Source organism: Glandiceps talaboti, chromosome 8 (genome assembly GCF_964340395.1).
Source record: "Glandiceps talaboti chromosome 8, keGlaTala1.1, whole genome shotgun sequence".
Lineage (NCBI taxonomy): Eukaryota > Metazoa > Hemichordata > Enteropneusta > Spengelidae > Glandiceps > Glandiceps talaboti.
Genome location: NC_135556.1, coordinates 8,743,445 through 8,770,000, shown reverse-complemented (window position 1 = coordinate 8,770,000; position 26,556 = coordinate 8,743,445). Strand labels below are relative to the sequence as shown.

The following is a 26,556-nucleotide window of genomic DNA, read 5'->3' as shown; positions in this document are numbered from 1 at the left end:
GAGATGTACAAAACACTGTTTAGTCAACGAGCACTGTATATCTGAACTACATACAACGTATTTTACCAACTGTAAGCCTTAGGGTGCTTTCTCCTAAATTAAATGTATTTTGTCATTTTTGTTTTGTTTTTTTATTGATCAGTTGTACGCTATTGAAGGTAACATTGCTATCAACCACAGGCGTGAGTAAACCATGACAACAATTGATCCCTAACCCTGTATATATCCTTATCAACATAGTCGAAATAAACAAAAATATTGTTGTCAATTTCGTGCCAAACTGCTGAAAAATATTCATTTGCCACCAAAAGTTATTTCAATTAAAATTCTCCTTTGTTGTGATATTTCTTGTAAATAATAAAGTAATGAAAACGCATTCTTTCCCCCTTAGCCTTTCGAACAATATTCTTATTTTATGTTACTTTCTTAAAACTAGGAGCTAATTTATTTTAGAGTTAGAAATGATGATATCAATAGTCGTATGATTTTTGTTAATATGAATCAATGTCCGGTCCTCGGCTGGGTGAAAGCAAGCTACTGTTACCATGGTTACAATAAATTTACTTACGTAAATGTCTGTGGCTAGCTGATTTCAAATTCGTGATGTTACTTTTTCTAAAATTAACTGAAATGTCATATCTTAAAGTTGTAACAACAATAATTTTAATTTCGAATAATTATGTGCATGATATTTCAGGATGTTTCATAATGGCTGACAGAATGTTTAAAATCAACAGATCGATATAGGCAAATTATGTGCGTACTTTTAGGTTGTCAATTATCAGTTTTGACAGATACCTCGGATTGTATTACTACATGTACCTTGCCCTTGTTCAGTACAATGTCAGTATTTCATGACACTGTTAACTGAATTTTACTGATCACAGTACTGTACGGGCCTGCCTGTGTGTGTTTTACCTATCTATTTATCTGTCTGTCTGTCTGTCTGTCTGTCTGTCTGTCTGTCTGTCTGTCTGTCTGTCTGTCTGTCTCTGTCTGTCTACCTGCCTGTCTACCTGCCTGCCTGACTGTCTGTCTGTCTGTCTGTCTGTCTGTCTGTCTGTCTGTCTGTCTGTCTGTCTGTCTGTCTGTCTGCCTACCTGTCTGTCTACCTGCCTGCCTGTCTGTCTGTCTGTCTGTCTGTCTGTCTGTCTGTCTGTCTGTCTGTCTGTCTGTCTGTCTGTCTGTCTGTCTGTCTGTCTGTCTGTCTGTCTGTCTGTCTGTCTGTCTGTCTGTCTGTCTGTCTGTCTGTCTATCTATCTATCTATCTATCTATCTATCTATCTATCTATCTATCTATCTATCTATCTATCTATCTATCTATCTATCTATCTATCTATCTATCTATCTATCTATCTATCTATCAGTTTGCTTGTCATTAGTGTTGATTTAGGTTTAGAACAAAAATGTCTTTCTAAGACTACGTATTCGTATATTTCGACGTGTATCAGCGTCAAAGTTCACTAGTCATGAATAGTAACCGTTCTTAATCTTACACGTCACCTTGTCATACACAAGCACACACAAATGAAGAGCGCCCATCCACAATACAGGTGGTTTTTTTTGCGAAACCTAGGTAATATTTCTGCACATCACTATTTTCAGTGTACCATTCTTGTGCAACATTCCAAGACGACCTCGATTTGACTTGGAACCTCAAAGACTATGGTAATTTTGACATGTGTCGACAAGTGAAACCTGACTTCAACATCACTAGCTTTGGTGGAAAGTATTGTTTGACAATGCTAGTGAAACCGGTATGTATGTATGTATGTATGTATGTGTGTATGTATGTATGTATGTATGTATGGATGGATGGATGGATGGATGGATGGATGTATGTATGTATATGTATGTATGTATGTATGTATGTATGCATGCATGTATGTATGTATGTATGTATGTATGTATGTGTGGATGGGTGGGTGGGTGGGTGGGTGTATGTATGTATGTATGTATGTATGTATGTATGTATGTATGTATGTATGCATGCATGCATGGATGGATGGATGGATTTTGGATGGATGGGTTTATTTTGGCCGAAAGCTGCAGTAAACTATCCAGCTACTTCGACGATTTTATATTATGTCAACATTGATATAAACGGTTGATATTAACCTAACTCTACTTGTAGGCGGTGTTTTGGATGGGGGTGTGTTACCCAGCTACTTGTACAGATGAAGATATCAAAATAATGGTCCGTCAAGGTAATGTTTTGTGGTCATATATGTATGCAGCCGTGACATTTTAAAAGGTGAACAAATGTTCAACCTCCATTGATTAATTACATCATAACAAATAAAACCATTTTGTATTAACTTGAACATTCTGAACATTCTGCGCGATATAAATGACATTTCGACAGAACTCCCCCCCCCCACCCACCCAATTATTTCCGTATAGTATTTAGTAACATGACAAAATTAAGATAATTATATTGAACCATTTCAAACTAAGCTAAACGTTACATTTTGCACTAGCAAATTTATAGCATCCGGGTATAAACTAAGTATTATACGTAGATGCCAGTTAAGGATTTAATAATATTTTTAAAATGCAACCTCACATAATTTGCGCTAGAACACATGGAAACCACACTTGCCAATTGTATCTGTTATTAAAAAACAGTTGATTGGGGGTTTTGACGAATTTGAAGGAAAAACCTTTCAGATTTCTAAAGAGCATAATAATTTATTAAAATTCCTTTAAATTCACATATCATTTTCCTTGAAACAGAACGTTGTTTGACTCCTCGACAAACATCTGGCTAATATTGATACATTTTCCATTGGCGAGGTGATCTCTATCAGATTAAAATGTAACAAATATTTTACTTCAATTTTTGTCGAGCCCAACGATTCGATGTTATACACTTACTTAGTAAGATTTCAGTTGAATACAGCATTATGGGAATTATAGACAATACTGACTACAGACTAATACTGCTCTATATCACCCACAAGAATCAAAGTGAACTTGCTCGCATTTAAGTGACTGGGCAACTTCAATATGTTTATCCATCTTACTATTATTTGCAACGTTGCCAGATTTGACGTCATGCTCGTATGTATGTATGTATGTATGTATGTATGTATGTATGTATGTATGTATGTATGTATGTATGTATAATGAAGTGCCTCACAGCCTTGACATTATTTTGAAGACAATAATGTTTGGTCTTTATTCAACTTAGATTAGCGATTTTGAGCAGTATAACGTAATCTACAATATAAATGAAGCGCAAGTTGACCATTACCCATGGTTCAATACGGGTCCATGCAGCGCCCAAGCAGAACCAAAGATGATTAATGTGGACTGCTCCCAAAGCCCATTACAATTATCTTTTAGGAAAGCTGCGCAGCTTAAAGGAGTATAGTTTTCCAAGGCTTAAAAACAAACGTGAAGAAGTTGATCTTACACTAAACTTTAATTTCCCTGACTGACTATTATTCTATTGTAAACCAAATGTACGTTTCTTTTCGAGTCAAAATAATTCGATTTTAACGATTCACAAGACTTAGTATCAAGTGCACTACAATGTATATTTTGATTTGTTAGCAGTGTATTCATTCATAAATTTCTTAATTGTTTTAAGTGTTAATATCTTACAAATTCTTGAGGATTTTCCTAAATAACTTTCGTGTTCTACACTACAGGGTATAGAAACACAAACATTCGACCAATTATAATTGTTGAGGTTTCCTGTGCCCCAGAATCTTATCCTTTTCGTGGTGGTGACATTGCTGCCATGTAAGTATATGCAACAGTATATGAAGTTGCGTTATTGTAGAGGACATACAGGTGACGCATATTGGTTTGGGCAGTATAGGTGGGGGTAGTACTACCATCAAGAGGATACCAGTAACGCTGGATATTTCACAGCAGTATAGGAAATGAAAGGCATGTTGGTAAACAGTGAATGTTATATTTGTCAGTTCTGCTTCTGTTTTCACCTGATTCTCGTCTTCTTCGGTGTGCATCATCACCAATGTAAAGTTAAATGACAAGATGGATTATCATTTTGTGAAGGAAGTTCAAATGTTTTTACAAAATGTAAACGAGTGTCCCAACATGATATGCCATCCGGGGAGGCAGGGGGTTTATCAGGGCTGGCGAAACTTTCACACACACACACACACACACACACACACACACACACACACACACACATTTCATTAAGGTATTTCGGTCACGTGTTGCCCCACACTTCGAGACATTTATATATCATATTGGTTTTAGAACACTTTGCTGTGTCCTGTTGCTACTTATCATCATTGGCACGGTGTATGATATAGCGATACGATATATACTACAACCGAAGAAAGGGAAAGCAGAGACGATTCAAGAGTCGCATTTAAGTGAAACTACAAATGAGACAGTCAGTTACACGGTAGCTGAAGAATCGGACCTTAGAATCATTGATAAAGACGTAACAAGTGGCCACCATTCATCAAAATGTAAAGGTACGCATTAGGATTTGTAGCATTCTCGTAAGTCAGAGACAGCTTTTCTACAGATGGAAAGAAAATAATACTCAGAGAGAGAGAGAGAGAGAGAGAGAGAGAGAGAGAGAGAGAGAGAGAGAGAGAGAGAGAGAGAGAGAGAGAGAGAGAGAGAGAGAGAGAGAGAGAGAGAGTGAGTGAGTGAGAGAGTGAGTGAGTGAGATAGAGTCTGCCTGCCTGCCTGCCTGTCTGTCTGTCTGTCTGTCTGTATGTATGTATGTATGTATGTATGTATGTATGTATGTATGTATGTATGTATGTTTTTTTATTACATAAGTGGACTTTTTTATCTAAAATTATGCATTGCAAATATCTCAGGCATACCTTTCGTTGTTTAATGTGCATGTTTTCTTTTGTAACAGCCTACTGCGTAAATGTATTAAAGAAAGGAATCCTAGCCTTCTCTGTTCTTGGTTCTGCTGATACAATATTGAATACGGATCAACGAGGTGGAAGCATTAGCTGTTTGAACGGGATTCGCGTCTTAAGTATGTTCTGGATCATACTTTTCCACCTCTGGGTTTTTGTGCCAGCTTCGGTCGGTGAGTCGAGTTAAAATGTTATGATGTAAATGGGGCGGGACCCTATCTGTAATGTAATGTAATGTAATGTAACGTAATGTAATGTATTTTGTGTGCAGTGTAGTAGTGTAGTGTAGCACAGTGTGGTATGGAGTAGTGTAGTGTGTGCTGTATCAGGTCACGTGTGTCATAGAAAATGATGTCGTGTCCACATAGCCTATACTGTCTTAATGTTAATCAAGATATACTTTCGTTGTTTTATGGAGCTGTCATAAATAGTGTTATAAGTTACTCTATTGTTTGCTGGGGTGGAAATATTACACAACAAAATAAGAAGAGGTTGGATAAATTGATCAGTAAAGCAGGAAATGTCATAGGAAAGAAACGATGAAGTCTTATAAGAGCGAATGGCAGCCAAAGCTTTGCGCATAATGAGGGATGAAACAAACCCACTGAGACAGGAAATTAATGTCAGGAGAATTGATAGGAGTGGTAGATTTAGACAGCTAGCTTCTCGTACTACCCGTTATCATAATTCATTTATACCTCAAGCCATCACACTTATAAACAAAACTTTTAATAGAAACTAATGAATCTTTTTTAGTATGTTTTGGTCTGTATTGTTAATGTATTTATATTTCTTTTAATTTCTACACATATTGTTTTAGATTATTTATTCATAACAACACTGTATGTACATTTTACTGTTTTTGATAATCTTTTGTAGCAGATAACCCAATTACCCCTAAAAGGGACTCAATAAAGTTTTATCTTATCTTATCTTATCTTATCTTATCTTATCTTATCTTATCTTATCTTATCTTATCTTATCTTATCTTATCTTATCTTATCTTATCTTATCTTATCTTATCTTATCTTATCTTATCTTATCTTATCTTATCTTATCTTATCTTATCTTTGGTATGTAATGTAGTCCAATAGCGATAAGTGTAATGCAATATATTCAGTGTAGTGCTGTCTTCAAGGGACATATGCTGAGTTTATACGTATGGGGAGCATAATGCTTGCTGTAGAATTTAAACAAAAATACCACGACCTGATTTATTCAAATTTATACTGAAGCATGTTTTACAATAGACGATTGGAGACGTTTATGGTTTTACCACAGAACCTCCAATTTAGGGTTTTACCATAGACCCTCCACTTTATGGTTTTACCATAGACCCTCCACTTTATGGTTTTACCATAGACCCTCCACTTTTTGGTTTTACCATAGACCCTCCACTTTTTGGTTTTACCATAAACCCTCCACTTTTTGGTTTTACCATAGACCCTCCACTTTATGGTTTTACCATAGACCCTCCACTTTTTGGTTTTACCATAGACCCTCCACTTTATGGTTTTACCATAGACCCTCCACTTTATGGTTTTACCATAGACCCTCCACTTTTTGGTTTTACCATAGACCCTCCACTTTTTGGTTTTACCATAGACCCTCCACTTTATGGTTTTACCATAGACCCTCCACTTTTTGGTTTTACCATAGACCCTCCACTTTTTGGTTTTACCATAGACCCTCCACAAAGTGGACCTTCCTTGCCAGAGTAGTATTTACACGTGGCACTCATTTTGTAATCCTCTATTTGCAGGAAACCCACGTTACATTTCAGAGGTAGTGAGTAAACGATGGGCTACAGAAGTACTTATCCATGGAGATCTTGGTGTCGAGGCATTTTTGGTACTTAGGTAAGATTCCCCAATTTTTTTAATTCATTCTTTTTAAACAGTGAATGTCAACTACAGTCAATCAATCGCTAAATTCAAAATCAAACAAAAAAAATTGTTTCCGATAACATGACATAAAAAATATGGTAGGCAGGTCGAAATTTTCTTTTCTTTTTACCTTCCGTAAGGAAGGTTATAATATACTGATGAAGTCTGTGTCTGTGCGTGTGTGTGTGTATCACTATTTCCGAAAAAACGGCTGCATCAATTCAAAAGAAATTTCATAGACATGTTCCGTAGGGTAATGGCAAGAACTGATTAGGTTTTGGTAATAATCCGATGAATATTAATGAACAATTTGAGTAATTAATCGATCGAACGAGTAGAAAGTTGGCGTCAGATTCAGATTCAGATTCAGATTCAGGTAGCGTTATCTTATGAACGTTATATTGAGCGTCAGATGGCCTCAGATCCGAATCTGAATCTGACACCAACTTTATACTTGTGCTCTACACTACTGAGAAAGACTCTGTTTTCAGGGGTTTCGTGCCAACTTTATTTTGTGTTTCCCTTGGATCTGCACTCTGCATTGGCTGCACAAACACGAGAAAAAAGACGACCGAGGCAGGGTATTTAAGTGATTCAAACTCACCAGAAAACATTTTTTTTTCTTGGCCTTAAAATAGGTTTACAATGAGCGCGGAGTCAAATATGGACATTTTCAAATTTCACACACTGATGCGCAAATGAATAAAGAGAAATCGTGTCTTTTTAGATTTTCGATTAGAAGTTTAGGAAGTATTATATTGAACTCAAACCGTCTCCTTTTTACCGTGTTCTTTTCCGATTTCTCTCGATCACAAACTACCGCTGTTTGTTGCAAGGCTTGTACATAATCCTTTATCTAGCTCTGTATCTCAGGATATAAATACACTCTCACATATTTATCAAGTGTAATAATCTATAATTTATACCCAAATGTGTGTGGTCAAAATATGGAAAATAGACCAAGCCTCGCCTAGCCTATGAAGAAAATTTCGCGACAATGTATCAATAATGGTGACCTATACATTAGCCCCATCTACACGTAGGTCGTCCTACCTGAGGTATTCCCAAGTCCTACCTGACGTAGGATAGATTTGTGTCTACACGTAGGATGGTTACAGCGGAGATGAGGTGTGTTCTGTCCTGACAGTACATAGGACGAGTCAGGAGGGTTTCAGGAAACCTCTCAAAGGTGTCCTAAGTCAGGACGGTTTCAGGACAGGTTCAGGATGCGTTTGCGTCTACACGGGCTTCAAACTATCCTGAATCCTACCTCAGGTAGGATTTTTAGTGCCGTGTAGACAGGGCTAATGACCTCCATATAATTAGTGTACAGTGAGGGCGCGCCACTCAACAAAATCTTGAGAATGTGTAAACTCGTGGTGGGACAGAAGGAAGTTCAACACGCACATGCCATATCCTGGCCCAGTGCAGTGGGTATGTAGGGGATCACGAAAGCCGAGTGAAGTCGAGGATGGCAAGCTTGTGCTGAGAATAGGAGGTGTGGCGGGCATTTGAACAACATTTTGACAACTAACTTTCATTGGGATTTGACGAATCACAAATATAGAGCTAAATTTCTTGCATAAATCCTTACGGAAGGCATTCAGTTTAAATCTGGTTCTTTCAAGCTTTAACTTTCGTTGAGAGAGCTTGATGAGGTGTAAAAGAGGTAAATGAAGACAATTATACTTAAACACAGAACTGTCCTATATAAAGAGGATTATGGGCTAATCTATGCAAATGCGGGAAATTCAAACTGCTGTACAGAGCACTAGCTTCTGGGTCTTGTTTCGGTACTCCGAGAAACACACAGGTCATGAATCATGTACACATTGTTTGTGAATGTCGTAGGATGGGAACTTGATACACAAATTAGTTGAAAATCAATCAGTTTGTATCATAGAATGTAAAAACCTTTCAAAATGAGACAAATTGGCCTGCAAACAGCTGTTTAGATTGTGTCTCACTCAGGATTATTCAAATGTGTGACATTTGCATGTGAACAACCCAGATAGGGAATGTTTATATTTTGGTGAGTCACCACAAGTTCTCCACCTCCAAAACATATAGTCAGTCATATGCAAAATAGGGTGCCTGGCACCAGGCAGTTATGCCTTTAAACATAGACAGTGGAGGGGAGACCCTCCACTGTCTTTGCTTTAAGTAGACAAACACGTTATGCTGACTGTACTGTTATAGTAATAAAAGAGCTGGTTTCTCTCTGGAATAAAAAAGTGACCACAGATGAAGATGTGCATGGGAATAGAAGTAAATTGTAGCCATTTTTACCGGTATTAAAAGGGGGATGTGTGTGTGTGTGTGTGTGTGTGTGTGTGTGTGTGTGTGTGTGTGTGTGTGTGTCTCTGTCTGTGTCATCATTTTCTTAAAAACAGCTGGCTCAATTATAATGAAATTTGTTAAATATATTTGGGGTAATGACTAGACTAAATTAGTTGTTTAGCGTGATCTGTTTATGTTAATTAGGAACATTTGCATATCAATAAAATCAACAAATTCAGTAATAATTTAAGACTGCATACTTCAATTTCAATATAATTCAGCATATTCGTTAACCATAACAAATTGTGTATGTCCTATAAAGTTAATAGTTGATGTACCTTACAGTGTTAATAACTAATGCATAATTAGTGACTCCCTTACGGGAGGCATTCACTTTAAATCTGGTATATTTTAGAATGCAAAAAAAAATGTTTAGGGTCGGGGGCTTAAACTAGCTGGGGTCGGTCGCGCGGGGTATCGGAAACACATCATTTTTTTTATTTAGCTTAACTGTTCTAAGAATTTTCAAAATGAATGAATGAATGAATCGTTGATTGATTTCCAGTGGCCTTCTTGTGACGTATCTGACGCTAAGACAACTCAAAAGATGTGGGGGACCAAGACACTACAACTGGGGATTATTTTATTTTCATCGATACTGGAGACTAACACCAGTGTATGCCTTCACTTTGATGATGTACACCACACTAACCATACATATGGGTGACGGAGTGAGTTGGAAGATGGGGTGGACTGCAAGCCAGGAAATCTGTCAAGAGCGATGGTGGGCTAACATGTTGTATATCCATAATCTGTACCCATTTCCGGGCAATACCAGCGAGGTAAAAACATCAATTTAAGTTTATTTCACCTGCTGTTACCATCACCCTTTTCACTTGACGAAATCAATGTATTTGCATTATTGGCAAACAATTAACCCAGACTCTTCCCCTAGCTGTTCATTGTTACAATGACAATACTTGTTGTCGTTCATTTTGTTTTCCTCCAAAATTTAAATATGGTAATCCCAGTTTGTAAAGAAGTCTACGTACATAGATATTACAATTAGGTTTGATGGCAAGGATGGCTATTTTCACTTATTTCTTTGTAATTTCGTTCAACACCTATTTTCATCATTTACTGTACTTTGGTTTAAAGTGTATGGGATGGACATGGTACTTATCCTTGGATATGCAGCTATTTATTCTCAGCCCAATTTTCATCCTTACATTTTACAAGTAAGTTTTTTTAAATGCTATTTGTAATAATGTTTAGTAAACATAGAACCCTGTCCAGTCAAATACATACATACATACATACATACATACATACATACATACATACATACATACATACATACATACACGCATCACAGACAAGTTGTCAAATATCTTCCTTGCTGGATTATTATCTATACTCATTTTTTATTCATTATATAGATCTTGGATTGGAGGTGTTTGTTTGTCAACTGTGGTCTCTTTGTGTTCATTTGCCGTTTCAGCTTACCTTGCGACCGTCCAGGGAATGACAATAGGAGGTGATCCCGAGTAAGTATGTATATGATATAGCAGTGTCTACTCAGTCGCACTCAGATATAACACATTTCTGTGAATATGTTATCGGTTTTGTCTCTGTCTGTCTGTCTGTCTGTCTGTCTGTCTGTCTGTCTGTCTGTCTGTCTGTCTGTCTGTCTGTCTGTCTGTCTGTCTGTCTGTGGAGTGGGGTACAATTTATTTCATCCCATGTATTGAAAACATGAACACATTTTAGCCATTGGCAAACACTGCATGTAGATGTTGTAAGCCAGTAATACTAACCAGTACCCATGACTCTATTGTTATATCGAGATCGATGAACCGTTTCGCGGTTGTATTTTACAGCCCGTATCGCGAACCCCTTCATGAACCAGGTGATTGGTTGTACAGTAAACCGTACTACAGGATTTCCCAATACCTGGTTGGTATCTGCCTTGGATACGTTCTCTTCAAATTAGATGGAAAGAAGGTCAAAATCAACAAGGTATAGTTTCTGCAATACTTTTCAAAGTCGACTAAAACTAAACCATATTTTTTGTTGTTGTTGCAAGAGTGGCGACACCTGGCTTGTATATGAGTCTATGATAGTCTACCGTACAAAATGGTCATTTATTAATTTGCAAGTTAAGTGTTTTGGATTCAGTACAGTCAAAGGCTTGTATTTCTTACCTTCCGATGCATATTCATACCTGCATTTTTTAAAGAATCAAACGATACTAGTGGTGAGGCTGGTATACAGATCTCGAGCATTTAGACATTTAATTTAGAATTTACTCCACTAAGAAGAAGCGTGAAAATGGGAGGTGTAGATGGGGGTGGGGGTTATACCTTGCGCGTGAATGGTGAATCGTTAATAGCCCCCCCCCCCAACCAGAATGTCGTTAGTTAGTTTTGTGATCAAGACATTCTATCTTTATGTGTGTAGGGGAATGGGAAGGGCGTTATACCAAGGATGTATAAACAAACGTCCCTCAACAGACTTGAAGTCTGTATTGTACTGTCTACGTACTATGAAACCAGAGTGACTATATAGTTGCAATTAGGCGACACAATGATTTTTACATCTTACACAGCGTTTTTGTTATGAATTACACACACACAAAATAAACAGGCACTGATAACACTCACACAAATTAATGTTACGTTTTATCTCACTGCAAACACAAATATGTAGTCTTGTGTTTGAATCTTCCTTGTTTCATCAACAGTAATGTTGATTTGTATTCACAGTGAGATAAAATGTATCTTTTTTTATGCTGAGACGTAAAAAAACTTGCTGCCCAATTGAAACTCTATAGTCACTGTGGGTTGGTAGTAACATGGCTTCGAGTTGTGCATATGATATGGCTCCAGGTAGACTTATTGGGTGAACATTACGGTACTTATCATATGTTGGTATCATGAGACCTGCCATTAACTTCATTGTACTTGCAGTATCTGAATGTCCTGTTGTGGTTCTGTGCTGCGATCATTGCTGTAGCAGTTGTATATGGTACATACGGCAGTGGTTGGGGACGCCGAATTCCCCAGTGGGCAGCCGTAACATACACAACGCTCCATCGGTTTTCTTTCTCCCTAGCTATAGCTTGGGTCATCTATGCTTGCAGCACCGGTAATGGAGGTAAGTACACAAATCAGCGATAACACGGCACACGTGTCGTCCTATATAAAGCGTGTAGATGTAGCTTTTAGTTTTAACGAGTCATTTACAAAATTAAGGATTTCCAGTAATTAGGCTATATCAAACTTCTAATTTTATATCATTTGTGTCCGATATATAACTTGGTAAAGTAGTATGTAATTGTAATAAGTTAAGTTATTTGCATAGGTGCATATTTGCATAATTGGTGATTTTGTAAGCAGACAATGTCTTAAGAATGCCAGCTTCAAATTGTATATAATTTGTTATGTATAATGATTATAGCTCAGAATTTTGCATTTCGACAATGTGAGTATGCAACGCAAGGTATTCAGGTTAATATGATGGCAATATTACCTTGTCGTAGCACACGCCTCGGAAATTCAGACTTTTGCTGTTACCTTGTTTCAGAAACCCCAAACTCATCCTAAATTACTATGTTTTAGTTTTTAATGCCGTATTAGTTTCTTCATCACATTCTCTTTCAGTGTCAATAGTAACTGTCTTTGACTGTGACTTTACTTTGTAGGACCGGTTAACACTCTGTTATCATGGAAGTTATGGCTTCCATTAGCTCGATTGAACTATTCCGCATACCTGGTACATCTTGGACTCATATTCATGTACTTGTTTGGCCTAAAATCTCTGTGGTTCTACACTGACTTCCATTTTGTAAGTATACTAACTGCAACTCAACTTTATTTGAAACATGCACGCGCGTGCGCACACACACACACACACACACACACACACACACACACACAGAGTTGCATAAACACACATAAAATGCAAAATCATTTACAAGCTCAAAATTTTCGTTGTATAGTTATACTATTTTTTCCTCCGTGTTTCCCACTATTTTGTAAGTGGCGCTGCAAATTTTTGGGAAATTATAACTTGAAAATATGTCACCCTTCAACTTTTGCTATTGTGCATCTCCACCTTAAATCATAGGAATAGTTCTCTTGCGTTAAGTGTTGTTCATAAAGTCAAGACATTAAAATTCGATTATAGTTTAAATTTTCTCTCTAAAAAACAAAATTGCTAAGTTCGTTTTACCTTTTGAGTATAGATCAGTATAGTAATTTGCCATCTCTCTCTCTCTCTCTCTCTCTCTCTCTCTCTCTCTCTCTCTCTCTCTCTCTCTCCTCGCTGTATTTCCCTCTGTCTGTGTGTCTCTATCTCCGTGTGGAATTGCCTCTGTCGATTTGTGTGTCTGTATTAATTCTTTATTTTCTGTGTATCCCTGTTTCCCTATCGCTTCATGTACGTGTCTTTCGCTCTGTCCGATCCTCTTTCTCCCTCTACAGAGTCTTGAATTCATGGGTTTCCTAGTGCTGGTGTATGCAGTGGCTTTCATTGTCGCATCTGCTGTAGAGCTACCAACTCTTGAAGTAGAAAAGGTTGTGATACCGTCGAAGAACAAGAAAGCTTAATAAAGGCACGGGACCAATTGATATAATGTGCAAAACGTCATGATAAGATGAACGGGGGGGGGGGGGTAGGGTGTGGAGGGGCAAGTTCATGTATAGTTATACTCGAAGGCCCCGCGCAAACCTCTAACTAAACCCAAGATGTTTTATAATGCGATGGTATTGTCACTGTTTGACAACACTGTAGCAGTATCGTGGTATGGCCAAACAGTGGTACGTCTTTGCTGACCAGACTTCAGAGGTTCCAGAATAGAGCAGCCAGGATAATCCTTCAATGTGGGCCTAGGACCAACTCTTTTACTATGTTAGAGAGTTTCAATTGGTTTTCATGGAATGAACGTTTTGCCTTTCAGAAGGCGTGCGTCTATTATAAAAGTTTCCTATAAATTGTAACCTTCATATCTTAATAAATATGCCACGAGATTGAATGAATTTCAAAGCTATTTTATCCAACAAAGATCTAATCTCAATGCACATCTACCGAGAATTAATAATAATTCCAGCAAAAGAACCTTTTCAAATACTCTGGAGCTGTTCTGTGCTACCAATACAAATTAAGAAGTACAAAACAATTCATACTTTCAAGGATACATACACAAGTCATTTCATGTCATATAGGATGACTTCCAGAATGGTGTAACTGTGTAGTTTTGTGTTAATCTTCTCTCTAAAACCCACCAATCTTTGACACAAGCGCTAGCTTTGTCAAATTCATTTTAAAAAAATTAAATTCTGTTTTTTCTTACATCATCATATGAATACATGTCACGATCTATTCTCAATTCATTCATCTCGCACATTAAGAAAGGCAAACAAAATTTGTGCTGTCACAAGCCTTGTTCAGTCTTGTATCTATTCAAGTGTATTTAATTAATAAAACTCACGTATTATTCCAAAGAAAGAAACAAAATGCGATATTACAAACATGAAGTATCGAAATATCCCCTCATCCCTTAATATCATGATTCAGTGCTTAAAAATAAACTATTTCAACAATTATCCGTGTATCAGCATTATGATTATACCCTTTGTCTTTATAGTGTTTGTAAGTGACTCCCCTCCAGCCACACACACACACACACACACACACACACACACACACACACTCAAGATAAAATCAGTAGAAAATTATATCAGGACAGATGATCAATTGTTATTCCTCCAATTTTGTATATCAAAACATTGTCATCATCATCATCATCATCATCATCATCATCATCAGTACTGGCTCTCAATTCTATTTGCCTTTTTTGTTCTCACTATCCTTCAACAATCTTCGTAATATTTTCCCACTTTGCGTTTTTGGAATCTCATCGATAAATTCTACTCCTCCACGCAATTTTTTGAATGCTGCTACCTTGCCTATCAAAGTAAGAAAAACACAAATACCAAAAAAGACATTTAATAAAATATTTTCAAAGTGTAAGATTTACTTTTTAGAATGGTGAACCACTACGAACTGCAAACTATTCTCAAATATTGTACAAAGTTTATTTACATGTCACATATTCAAACTACCAACATTTACTTCAGCCTGTCCGGCACTAGACATGACCATACATAAATGGTCAAATGCAGTCAATAGGCAGCGACGCACAACTGAATTTATAAAACATATAATTATTTCGACATATGTAGAACGTTATCCACTCATAGACGACTATTAAGACATATACAATTCTGAGTACTATGCAAGAGGATCTAGCTATATTCATATCTTTACAACTATAAGTGTGTATCTCTTGTCGGTTTGTCAGTTTTTGCCTAAAAGAATTTTTGTTTCCCATAACATGACTTCGGAAAATGGTTGAGGTAGGGCGGATTTTTATATTATTTTACTTTAAATTTCTAAAAATTACCTCGACACTGAACACTGACTGTATTTGATGGGAAATGATCTTTGTGGACGTAAGTTGAAAATCACATCTGATCACTTTGATTTTAGAAATTTGTACACACCCTGAGTAATATTCCTCCATCCCGCCCCCAAAACATATTAAGACAATCGGTGTGACAGGTTTGGAACTTAAGTAGTTTACAAACCGTCCGACATACATACATACATACATACATACATACATACATACAGACAGACAGACAGACAGACAGACAGACAGACAGACAACATACAGAGTGAGACAAACAAACAAACAAACAAACAAACAAACAAACAGAAAGACAGACACACTATACCATGCCTATAGCATAATCTGATTAAAATGTGGTGTAGTATTTATTTTTGGATGTTATGTTTACTGTCATTTGTTCTTTTGTGAGCGTATGTAACGGGCACATTTTAATCAGATTGGTCGATACTCAGACAGCTAAAAGAAGCCTATTGCACAACTGAGCGTCAGTTCAGTTTTGCTAAAATAATTACACTTCTGATACTACCGTGAACTACGGAAAGTCTCGTTTTTACCTTCAACAAATTTATACACGTCCTCTGGAAGCAGGTTTTTACTGTTCGTCACAATAAAAGCCTTTGGCAACTCTCCAGCTTCCTCATCCTGAACAGGGATAACTGCCGCATCTTGAATTTCAGGATGAGTTATCAGCAGGGCTTCCAATTCCGCAGGGGCAACCTGAAAAAGTAGAAGAATACTGTGATCTCAAAATCGTTTTGCAAATATTTTGAAAATACCAACTTTGGAAGATAGTAGTAACAGTTGACTGACATGCACGATCCATATTGGTTACTTTGACGAATTCAAAAGCACACACATTCCTGTAAAATATCTGTGAGGCCGAATTTAATGATGTAAGACAAATCAGTAGTTGACAGGGTTTGGTCAACAGGAGGATTTTGCATTATGACGTATTACATACAGTAATTTAATTACATTAAATTACATTGTGTGATTAAATTACATGAAGAAAATATGTACTTGATTTATTAAAATTACCTGAAAGCCTTTGTACTTGATGAGTTCCTTCAGTCTATCTTCCACATGCAAGTGATATTTTTCATCGATGTAACCAATATCTCCTGTATAGTAAAAGTACACAGGGAAAGACCACTTTGATCCTCGCACATCTTAGCAGTAGCCATGTACAAGGCATGTAATGTGCCTCACAGCCCTGTATAATACTATTATACTTTAGTGTCCTGTCTGACCAGATAGCATATTTCGAGGTCGGACGGTTGCTGCTTACATTGCTGTCTACATAATTTTAACAATACCAATAACTAGAGTGATGAAATTATAAATATAACGAGCAACACATCAGAATGAAAAAAGAAAATACATTTTAAAAAAATTGTGTGTATGGTCCGACCAATTCTTCGCAAAAACACAAAAGTGAGTCTTCAAAAACTTCAATGAAGTTACCTATTATAATGCTAGTTTATATCAATACTTAGTTTTTTATCAAAAAAGTAGGCAGTTTGTAAAATTTAATAGGCTTTTTCTATTAATACCAGATAGTGTAATTATACATTAAAGAGAGATATTTAGTGACAGCTTAATATATGATGTTTCACTGTCGTGTTTGTTACTAATACGGCTCGGTTAAAGAGCAGATTAATCAACATGCTAAGACTGATATTTAGTTCATATGAATAGCAGATATAGTTTTAAAAAACCTTTAGATTTAAATTTAGATACTTCTAATTAAAGATTAGCATTTCCGAAATTCAAGGTAAACTTTCTGAACTGAAAATGTATTGTCACGTGTGCGAGAGAGACAGAGACAGAGAGAGACAGAGAGCGAGACAGACAGAGACAGCGAGAGAGAGAGACAGAGACAGAGACAGAGAGCGAGACAGACAGACAGACAGACAGACAGACAGACAGACAGACAGACAGACAGAGACAGAGCGAGAGAGAGACAGAGAGCGAGACAGACAGAGACAGCGATATATATATATATATATATATATATATATATATATATATATATATATATATATATATATATATATATATATATATATATATATATATATATAGAGAGAGAGAGAGAGAGAGAGAGAGAGGGGGGGAGGGGGAGAGGGGAGAGAGAGCCCGCCCGCGTACATTACTGCTTTTCAGCTCACAAACAACTTTGACATTTTGTTGAGCGTTCCTAGTTATTCGTTCAGTGTGTGAATATGACAACTGTTGCGCTGTCATTATATAATTATGTCGTCAAGAAAGTTAAGCCAAACTTAGACAGACCTGACGAGACCCAACCATCTTCATCAATCATTTGTGCTGTCGCCTCTGTGTTTCCAAAGTACCCTTGCATCACTGACGGACCACGAAAGCAAAGAATTCCACTTTCACCAACGGGTAATGTTTTTCCAGTTTCAATATCAACAACCTAAAAGTAACCAACATCATCATCAAAAGATACATTTATAGGTACAGATGCTGTAATTGAACTTTCCAGGCATACGAAACTGTGACAAGTAGTCTAGTAAATATTTACATGTTGTTCATGTGTAGAATATAATGAGTAATCATGTTTCCATCACAGCCCTACTCTTGTAAATACTGAAAGCTTACTACGATACAATCGCTCGTGGCGATAACTTTTACCTTGGCTTCAGCATTTGGCACCAAAGTCCCACTCGATCCCTTTGGCCATTGATTTGGGTCATTACCGTAACACATGTGCGTCACAATCGCTTCCGTTAATCCATACCCTACGAAAGACACAGGACAAATAATATTTTGAGAAGAACCACAAGTTTGCGCTTTCATCATATATTGCTAGCCTGTGCGCATATGCGTGTTACACCTTGAATGCGCTATACAACAGCCAATCATACCTGGACAACAACAATCACAAATTATATGCTGTGGTAGACAACCAATCACAACTTGTAGACTGTGGTAGACAACCAGTCACAACTTGTAGACTGTGGTAGACAACCAATCACAACTTGTAGACTGTGGTAGACAACCAGTCACAACTTGTAGACTGTGGTAGACAACCAGTCACAACTTGTAGACTGTGGTAGACAACCAATCACAACTTGTAGACTGTGGTAGACAACCAGTCACAACTTGTAGACTGTGGTAGACAACCAATCACAACTTGTAGACTGTGGTAGACAACCAGTCACAACTTGTAGACTGTGGTAGACAACCAATCACAACTTGTAGACTGTGGTAGACAACCAGTCACAACTTGTATGATCTGGTCAACAATCAATCACAACTTGAATACTCTAGACAACAACCCGTTGCACGTGATATGTGTACAGTTTCATAGCCAACCGTTCACATCACATTTTAAAGTGTAGAAACCTTTACCTTGTCTAAGAATAGCTTTGGGGTTTGTTCTACTCAGCACAGCTGCAGGCAGCTCATCACCCAGCGGTGCTGCCCCACAGAGAAACTCTTCAATGCAAGATAAGTCGTAGTTATCAACAATTGGATGTTTTGCCAGGAAAAGTGCCATGGGAGGAACAATTGGTACGTGATTTACCTAATAGTATGAAACAAATATGTTTACTATAGAATCTTTATTTTCTCCAAAATCATCATGTCACAATATACCATAATTAAAACAGAAAGCACTTAAAGCGCTTGATAAAGTGGGTATGGTTTAACAGATAGTTATTGGTCAAGTCAGAGGCCATTAACTGAAGATACTCAGACACTGTTGAGTAGAGCTTTATTATTTTGTCCGAGGCGCAGCCGAGGTGTCCGATTATTTTCAGTTAATGATCGAGGACCTGTCCTATAATGAAGTTATACTTCGAATTAGACCTTTTTAGGTTTTTCACTAGAGATTTGATTTCATAGATTTGATTTATTTCAGCACAAGAAAATAAACATTCAGTATACAGTTATGCAGAAAACTGTCACAACAGACAAAATAAACAAGTCAACGTTGTCATCTACAGTGCTGTTACATAACCACTTACCCATTATCATGTTAATTACAAAATTCAGTATAGCAAACCCATCCCGCATATCTCGGCCAAATAATCCGATATTTCCCAAAAGTTCTGAAACCTGGCAAAGACTCGTACTGTAACAACAGTCCCAATTCGAACAGTATATCCGTTTTTACCCACATATATAGTTCTGTTGCTATCCCTGGTACACATACACATACACATACACATACACATACGCATACGCATACGCATACGCATACACATACACATTGTCATGTCAATGAACAATTCTATATGGAAACCTGCTTTCTACACGTCACTTTGTAGATATAGAGCATGTCTTTGGATAGATAGCCACAGTAATAGACGTACAGTGTTCAAGACCCGTCAAGGTAAGAGCTATTTTTTACACACACACACACACACACACACACACACACACACACACACACACACACACACACACACACACACACACACACACACATTACAGAATGACAGGTGCAGAATATTAATTAGATGTGGTAGAACACGGTATTAGGAGGACAGCACATGTTGGTTGCATTGTAACAGTTGACAAGTTGGGGACAGTGCTATAGAAATAATTAACTTGTTGAAGACAGTTTCATTCATGAGTTTAAAAGTGTTTCTGTCATGGATTAAAGGTATGCACAGACACTTTCTTTGTGTAATTAAGTGTCACAACTGAAAAAGTGTCCGTTAAATGAAATTGAGAGCACAGTTTAAACAATGGGGAAGAGTTGGAAAGGAGTATAACGATATATATATATATATATATATATATATATATATATATATATATATATATATATATATATATATATATATATATAGCATCAAAACAAAGCATTAATTCAGTTTTATTCAAACAAAATCAATTAATTTATTCAAATTCATTACTCCAGCCACGTCCTATTCAATTTACTGCAATTCATTTCATTGCAATTCGGTTCATTATACCATGTACGAGCGAAGTTGAACAAAAAATATGGAATGTATACTCTGGTCTTCTATGTCACCACAATGTATGTCTACGTCATTGGTTCTGCTGTATTCAAAATATGAGTCAAAACGTTCAAAATTGCTATACTCTCCCCATGTTTTCTTTGATATTACTGGCTCTGGTATAATTATGTTATTCTCCAATCTTTTTCTTCACAGAAAATATTCGTGACTCGTCTAGAGACTCGTAGTGACAAAGCCATTTGTATTTTCTTTGGCTGAGCGAAGAAAAAAATGGCAATAACATCTAAATATACAATGTAGTTTATTTTGTGTATATCTATAGATATGCTAACTTTGTCAATTTCTTTGATCATCCTCCATAGTGTATACCAATTAATATTTGTAGGATAGTTTTAAAAGTTGGAAAGTTTGAATAAAACGAAAAATATGAGATTCCACACCTTATAATCTTGCACAGTTTTCAGGAAAACCTCCTGATCAAATCGTGGTAATGTTATCACTCGAGATCCCTGTACAAGATCAAGGCTCATAATAGCCAACATACCATAGATGTGAAAGAAAGGCAAAACTGCCACCGCGGTGTCATGTTCCTCTCTATGAAGAAGCCCAGGTGTCCTGTTCAAAATAATACAATTGATACAAGGGTCAAATCATAGACCCTACACCAAGGGTGTAGGGTCTATGGTCAAATTTATTTGATGACTAACATCTTCATCAATTAGAGTATGAATTGAATTGGCATAGTACTGCAGTGTGTCCAATCCATAACGCTATTATCACCACACAAGTCATAATTACATTGTAATTTTGTCAGGCTTTCTGTGCCTATCTTGTTTTTATTTAATAGCATTTCATACTAATGATTATGGGAACAATTGTATATTGTACCTGAGCTGTTCAATATTTGCTATGTAGTTAAAGTGGCTCATCATAACCCCTTTGGGGAGTCCTGTCGTACCACTGGAATACGGAATAACAGCCACATCTTTCTTTGGGTGTATGGTCAGGTTACGTGGAAATGCCGAACCATTGTTGTCAAGAAGAGAGGAAAACGTCTTACAACCGTCTGCCTGCCCAATCACGTAAACATCCTACAGATAGAAGACAGACCACTGATATGATGGAATAAATAAATGAATTGTATAGACGTTCACTAATTATTTTCCCACCAATTGCAAATTCCCATTTTCAATGTATAATCTACAAGCAAACCCCTTGCAAGGCTCATCAAACCCCAAATTATATAAAGTATACTTTATTATGCCTATAGTTCTATTCTATACATACCTTGATTGTAGCGATTCTCTCCGCTCCTTGTCTCGCCTTCTCTGCAAACATCGGTAAGGTAACAATGATATTCGATTGTGAAATTGTCAGCTGTTGAACCAATTCCTCTGGTGGTAAAACACAAAGACGAATTTCAAATTTTCTACGCTGTGCAAAACTCCAAATGGTTTTAATGAAGAAAAACATACAGACTTTGCAATATATAAATATACGTCGCTTACATTCATAAAAAAGTATATGTAAAGTTTATTTGTTGTTTGTGTATTTGTTTATTGTTTACAGTTTTCGTAGAATCCTTGTGAAATGTGTTGTTTTTTTCCATTAAAATATTTGCATAGTTATTGCCAATTGCCAAGTTTCATATCACTTTGAATTGGCAGTACACGCATTGTTCCCTGGACATATAGCAATGTATGTCAATAACATTTGAGTAAATCTCCTCTTTTTAAAACACTTACCTGTTGTATATAGAGGGTTAACAGTCGTAATAGTGCCACCAACCACTGAAACAGCACTGAATATCACAAAATATTCAGGTATATTTGGAAGGTAAATGGCACAAGTGTCACCCTGTTTAAAACCATCCAGAGTTAGGCCACCAGCACATTTGTAGATGAGTTCCTCCAGTTGTGTAAACGTATATGATTTACCGGTAACGCCATCGACCTGTCGGGGACAATATAAATATCAGTGATGAACTTTATCAAATACTAAATTACGTCAGTATTGCCAGAAATTCTTTTTACCGTAACCACAAGAAGTTCATTTAGGTATCATTGGATTTTGATAGACTTTGAAGGATGCTTTAACCTTTGGGAACAGTGGAACGGTGCAGAAATATATGAGTCGGCACCATCTCTGAAACATAAGAAGCTAGGTTCGAATTAAATCACATAGCGCTCACAAAACTAGAACTTTCACGGACGAAATTTGAAAGTTGTCGACGGGGTGCTGTACCTACCAATGCTTCCCTATTTCCAAATTTATCGAAATCTTTCATAACATATTCAGCTACATTCATGTCATCCGGGATTTGTATATCGGGTAAAGAACTCTTGAAAATACCTGTGAAATATAAAGAATACATTACTTACTTTACATACACTATAGGACCATGCAGTATATATGACGCTGGAAGTTATCTTTTTTTGTGTGAATAAGGCAAAACAAATGTATGTTTTCGATAACCCGACCGACCGTAGTTTAAGCCACCCTAAACATTTAAAACAAAAGATAAAAAACCATGTGTTTTCTTCAAACTTCATGCACGTCTGTTTTCTTTCCCCAGTGATGTCTATACATATTTCATGAAAGTATCACAGAATGGGAGGTTTTGGGTAGATGCAATATTTTGCAAACAATAAAACCAATTAAAAAAATAAAATAAAATAAACCCGACCTACCTACCCCTTTTCTGAGGTTTGAAACAGATATCCGTGTTTCAGCACTATTTTTTTAAGTGATGGTGTTAGTACCATTGAAATCATGTGCAAATACAAATGGGGATTGAACACACACACACACACACACACACACACACACACACACACACACACACACACACACACACACACACACACACACAGTCTGTCTGTCTGTCTCCCCCTCCCCCTCTCTCTCTCTCTCTCTCTCTCTCACACACACACACACACACACACACACACACACACACACACACGGAATTGCAGCTGATTGCTCACCAATGTCGTTGAACTTTTCACAAAGAACACTTGACGTATTAGCAAAGTACCTCCCAGTTATGTAGTTTGGTCTTATTATTGGCGAATTTAATATTTTCCACCATAATGCGTTAGAACTTATGGCTGGCTTGATCGTTTGACGGGCGATGAACGCAGCTCTCAACATATTTACGAAATGTGAATCAACGATGGAAAATCTTCAATATCGTCGTTCATAGGTTGATCTCTTTAAAGACAAAGACAAACATATTACTGGTAATTACAATACTAGAGATGAAAGTATGAAAAAGTGTTACCAGTGGATGAGTCCATTTACTATCATACCTAAGTATCCATAAGATAACCATAACAGTGGCACTAAAACTTTATCACATGTAAACGTAGGGCTAAAAAAGGGGGTTGTTTTTACCTTAGCTTTTACATACAAGTTTTTGAAGCGTGAATAAATACATACAGCGCCCTCATCCGACAGTTACTGAAAATATGGCTTATGATTTACATAATAGTTTCAAATAGAGAAATCAATATGTGGTGATCAAATCAAATGTTAGATACTAGTTCAACATGATATTGACATAATAGTTTCAAATAGAGATATCAATATGTGGTGATCAAATCGAACGTTTCATTTTGTTGCGCCTATTATCTCCCTTACCTTGAAGGCTTCTCTCCTTGACACTTACAAATTACAACGAGTTTAATTCCTATAAACAGGCATAGGACTCGTAAAAACTTTGAATGTATTGTTTCTGTTTACAAGTTTTCCAAGCACACTTCAAGCTATAGTTAGAGGCCATAACTTGCTGATTCAAAATCAATCTATCTATCTATCTATCTATTTAACTACTCCCCTACCTACCTACCTACCTGTCTGTCTGTCTAACTAACTACATACCTACCTAGTACCTGTCTGTCTGTCTGTCTGTCTGTCTGTCTGTCTGTCTGTCTGCCTGCCTGTCTGTCTGTCTGTCTGTCTGTCTGTCTGTCTGTCTGTCTGTCTGTCTGTCTGTCTGTCTGTCTGTGCATGCGTGTGAGTGTGTGAGTGTGTATTAATATAAACTGAATGCCTCCTGTACGGGAAGAACCATAGATTTTTGTTCCTACACACACTAATTGTTGGAATGTGACACCCCCAGGGGCGGTACGAGTGACCAGCTCTGGTAGGGGTGTGTGGCCAGTGCTGGAAACCCCAGCCCCCATTTTAGATCCAATTAGACCAAATATCAACTCCCAATTGTAGACCATTACAGGTTTTCTAAAAGATGGAAGTGTAAACCTAAATACATTTTCTTTAGGAGGCAACATTTTGGGGCAATTAATGACAGGATTTGGTAAAGGATAATGGACCACATTTTAGACCAAGCAAAATAAAAAATGATGCAAATTGGATCCCGTGTTAGACTTCAGTTGAAAATAAAACAGACCCCATTTTAGACCAAAGGGCTAGATAACGCATCCCAAAGAGCGGCACATATACGTACACTAAAGTAAGGGGAGTAGCACCCCCTCCCAGTTACAGCGGGACGTCATTGTCATTGGCATCATCACAGTCTCAGTACGATAACTAATGAAAAACAAATGAGCATAGCTGAGCACTAAGTAATAAAACGTCTACGAAAAACAGGTTTACACGTACTACCTTTGTTAGAACAACAAATATTAACCTGTGGTGGTTGACTGATGGATGACCTTGTTGTTGATTGCTGAAGAACTCAAAGATGTGAAGTGTAAGAAATACCTGTAGTCAAGCTTACCTTTGCTTTGATTCTGTCACTCCAGTACACAGCTATATATCTGTGACCGCTACCTGAATTGTACCAGCTTACTGAATAGAACTTTAATTTAGTCTAACTAATGACCTTTGAGTGTGCCAGCTGTAAGTGTGATCTTTTGTTCGGTGCGAGGAAATCGTCTGACCTAGTTTTTGACCTAACCTCAACAGTCTGACCTAGGGTGTCACATTTTACAGACCTGTTCTTGGGGAGCGTCATTGTGTGATGTAAAAGTGAGATGAGCACTCAATATTTATTTTACATGCCAAAGTACAAATACATATATTGTAAGAAAATTGTTTAATAAAACGTTACGTTTTATTGAGTGTACCATTTCACCTTATCACTCCAAATACATCGAATATTGGAAGGAGGTGACAACCAAGACAAGGGGGAGAGGATTGTTCTTCTTCTGCTGCTGCTGTTATTTTAGTTACATTTTAAATTTAAATTATGTTAATTTGTTTAATGCAGTTTACAAAAGATAAATTATTCGTAAAATTGACCTGTAACATTGCTAATGGTATTATTTATTTCTTAATGATACTGCTTGGATCAAACTCAGTGATACCAAACATTTATCTTTTTGCATAACAACATGCCATAGCAAGCATGGTAAAGCATACATAAATAACATACAGAAATAAAGATACTATAATACAGTCCTTTAACCAACTGCTGGAGGAGTTTACATCAACAAGAAATATTTGATTACTTGTGTTACCATACTTCTGTTTACCCAGTTTATTCACAAAACATTTCCTGTATGGACAGTAACGAACTCTTTCCATTTATTAAACATGTATTACCTCTCTTTACAAATTAATTAGTACAAACAAACAAACAAACATGGGATTTGTCTTATATTATTGTTTTATAGTCTTTTTTCCAAGTAGAAAAACATAGTTGATTTATTCATTTAAAATAGCAAATAAATACTTTTTTATGGTCACTTTGAATTTTCTCCTTTGTTCATGCCATGAATTTTCATTTGTTGAGTTCAAAGGCACAGATAACGTGGAGTATTTCGGAATAAACCGAACAATATGATATACCTTTTTTTTTCTTACATGTATTATCAGGTGCTTCAATTATTACCCAGTTGTTGCATAAATAAAACTAATAAAGTGTCTATCCTATTCATGCAAAGCCTGGCAAATGGTGGAAAAATAAGTTCACATGTTATACTGTATAGAAGATGTCGGTATAAAATATGTTTATATTTTGAGAAAATTAAATTCTGGCTTTGCATTGGTGGCTGCTAAATTAAGAATACATTTGGTTGTGAAATATGTGGTCTTACATCTCCACAAATACAGAACAAGCTATA

General features: G+C 36.8%; 2 protein-coding genes across 2 annotated transcripts in view; one reads left to right on the top strand and one right to left on the bottom strand.

The window, feature by feature from the left end:
• LOC144439134 (nose resistant to fluoxetine protein 6-like) overlaps positions 1-13,647 on the top strand; it is a 13,968-nt gene extending 321 nt beyond the window's left edge. Inside the window, exons 2-13 of the mRNA XM_078128403.1 lie at positions 1,606-1,757; positions 2,135-2,229; positions 4,240-4,463; positions 4,865-5,044; positions 6,634-6,730; positions 9,603-9,879; positions 10,196-10,275; positions 10,477-10,584; positions 10,918-11,056; positions 12,007-12,193; positions 12,741-12,883; positions 13,522-13,647. Of these exons, the coding sequence (XP_077984529.1) occupies positions 1,606-1,757; positions 2,135-2,229; positions 4,240-4,463; positions 4,865-5,044; positions 6,634-6,730; positions 9,603-9,879; positions 10,196-10,275; positions 10,477-10,584; positions 10,918-11,056; positions 12,007-12,193; positions 12,741-12,883; positions 13,522-13,647 (1,808 nt within the window). The remainder of the gene's footprint in view (positions 1-1,605; positions 1,758-2,134; positions 2,230-4,239; positions 4,464-4,864; positions 5,045-6,633; positions 6,731-9,602; positions 9,880-10,195; positions 10,276-10,476; positions 10,585-10,917; positions 11,057-12,006; positions 12,194-12,740; positions 12,884-13,521) is intronic.
• Positions 13,648-14,755: 1,108 nt separating this feature from the next.
• On the bottom strand, positions 14,756-25,268 carry LOC144439060 (uncharacterized). The gene is made up of 13 exons (XM_078128309.1): positions 25,209-25,268; positions 23,455-23,680; positions 22,716-22,819; positions 22,213-22,420; positions 21,755-21,861; positions 21,356-21,558; positions 20,908-21,082; positions 18,888-19,062; positions 18,168-18,274; positions 17,805-17,949; positions 16,551-16,633; positions 16,067-16,229; positions 14,756-15,006 (listed from the first exon to the last, which is right to left on the bottom strand). The coding sequence occupies exons 2-13, from the start codon at positions 23,618-23,620 to the stop codon at positions 14,882-14,884; spliced, it is 1,761 nt and encodes a 586-aa protein (XP_077984435.1). The 5' UTR covers positions 23,621-23,680; positions 25,209-25,268; the 3' UTR covers positions 14,756-14,881.
• Between the last annotated feature and the right edge of the window lie 1,288 nt (positions 25,269-26,556).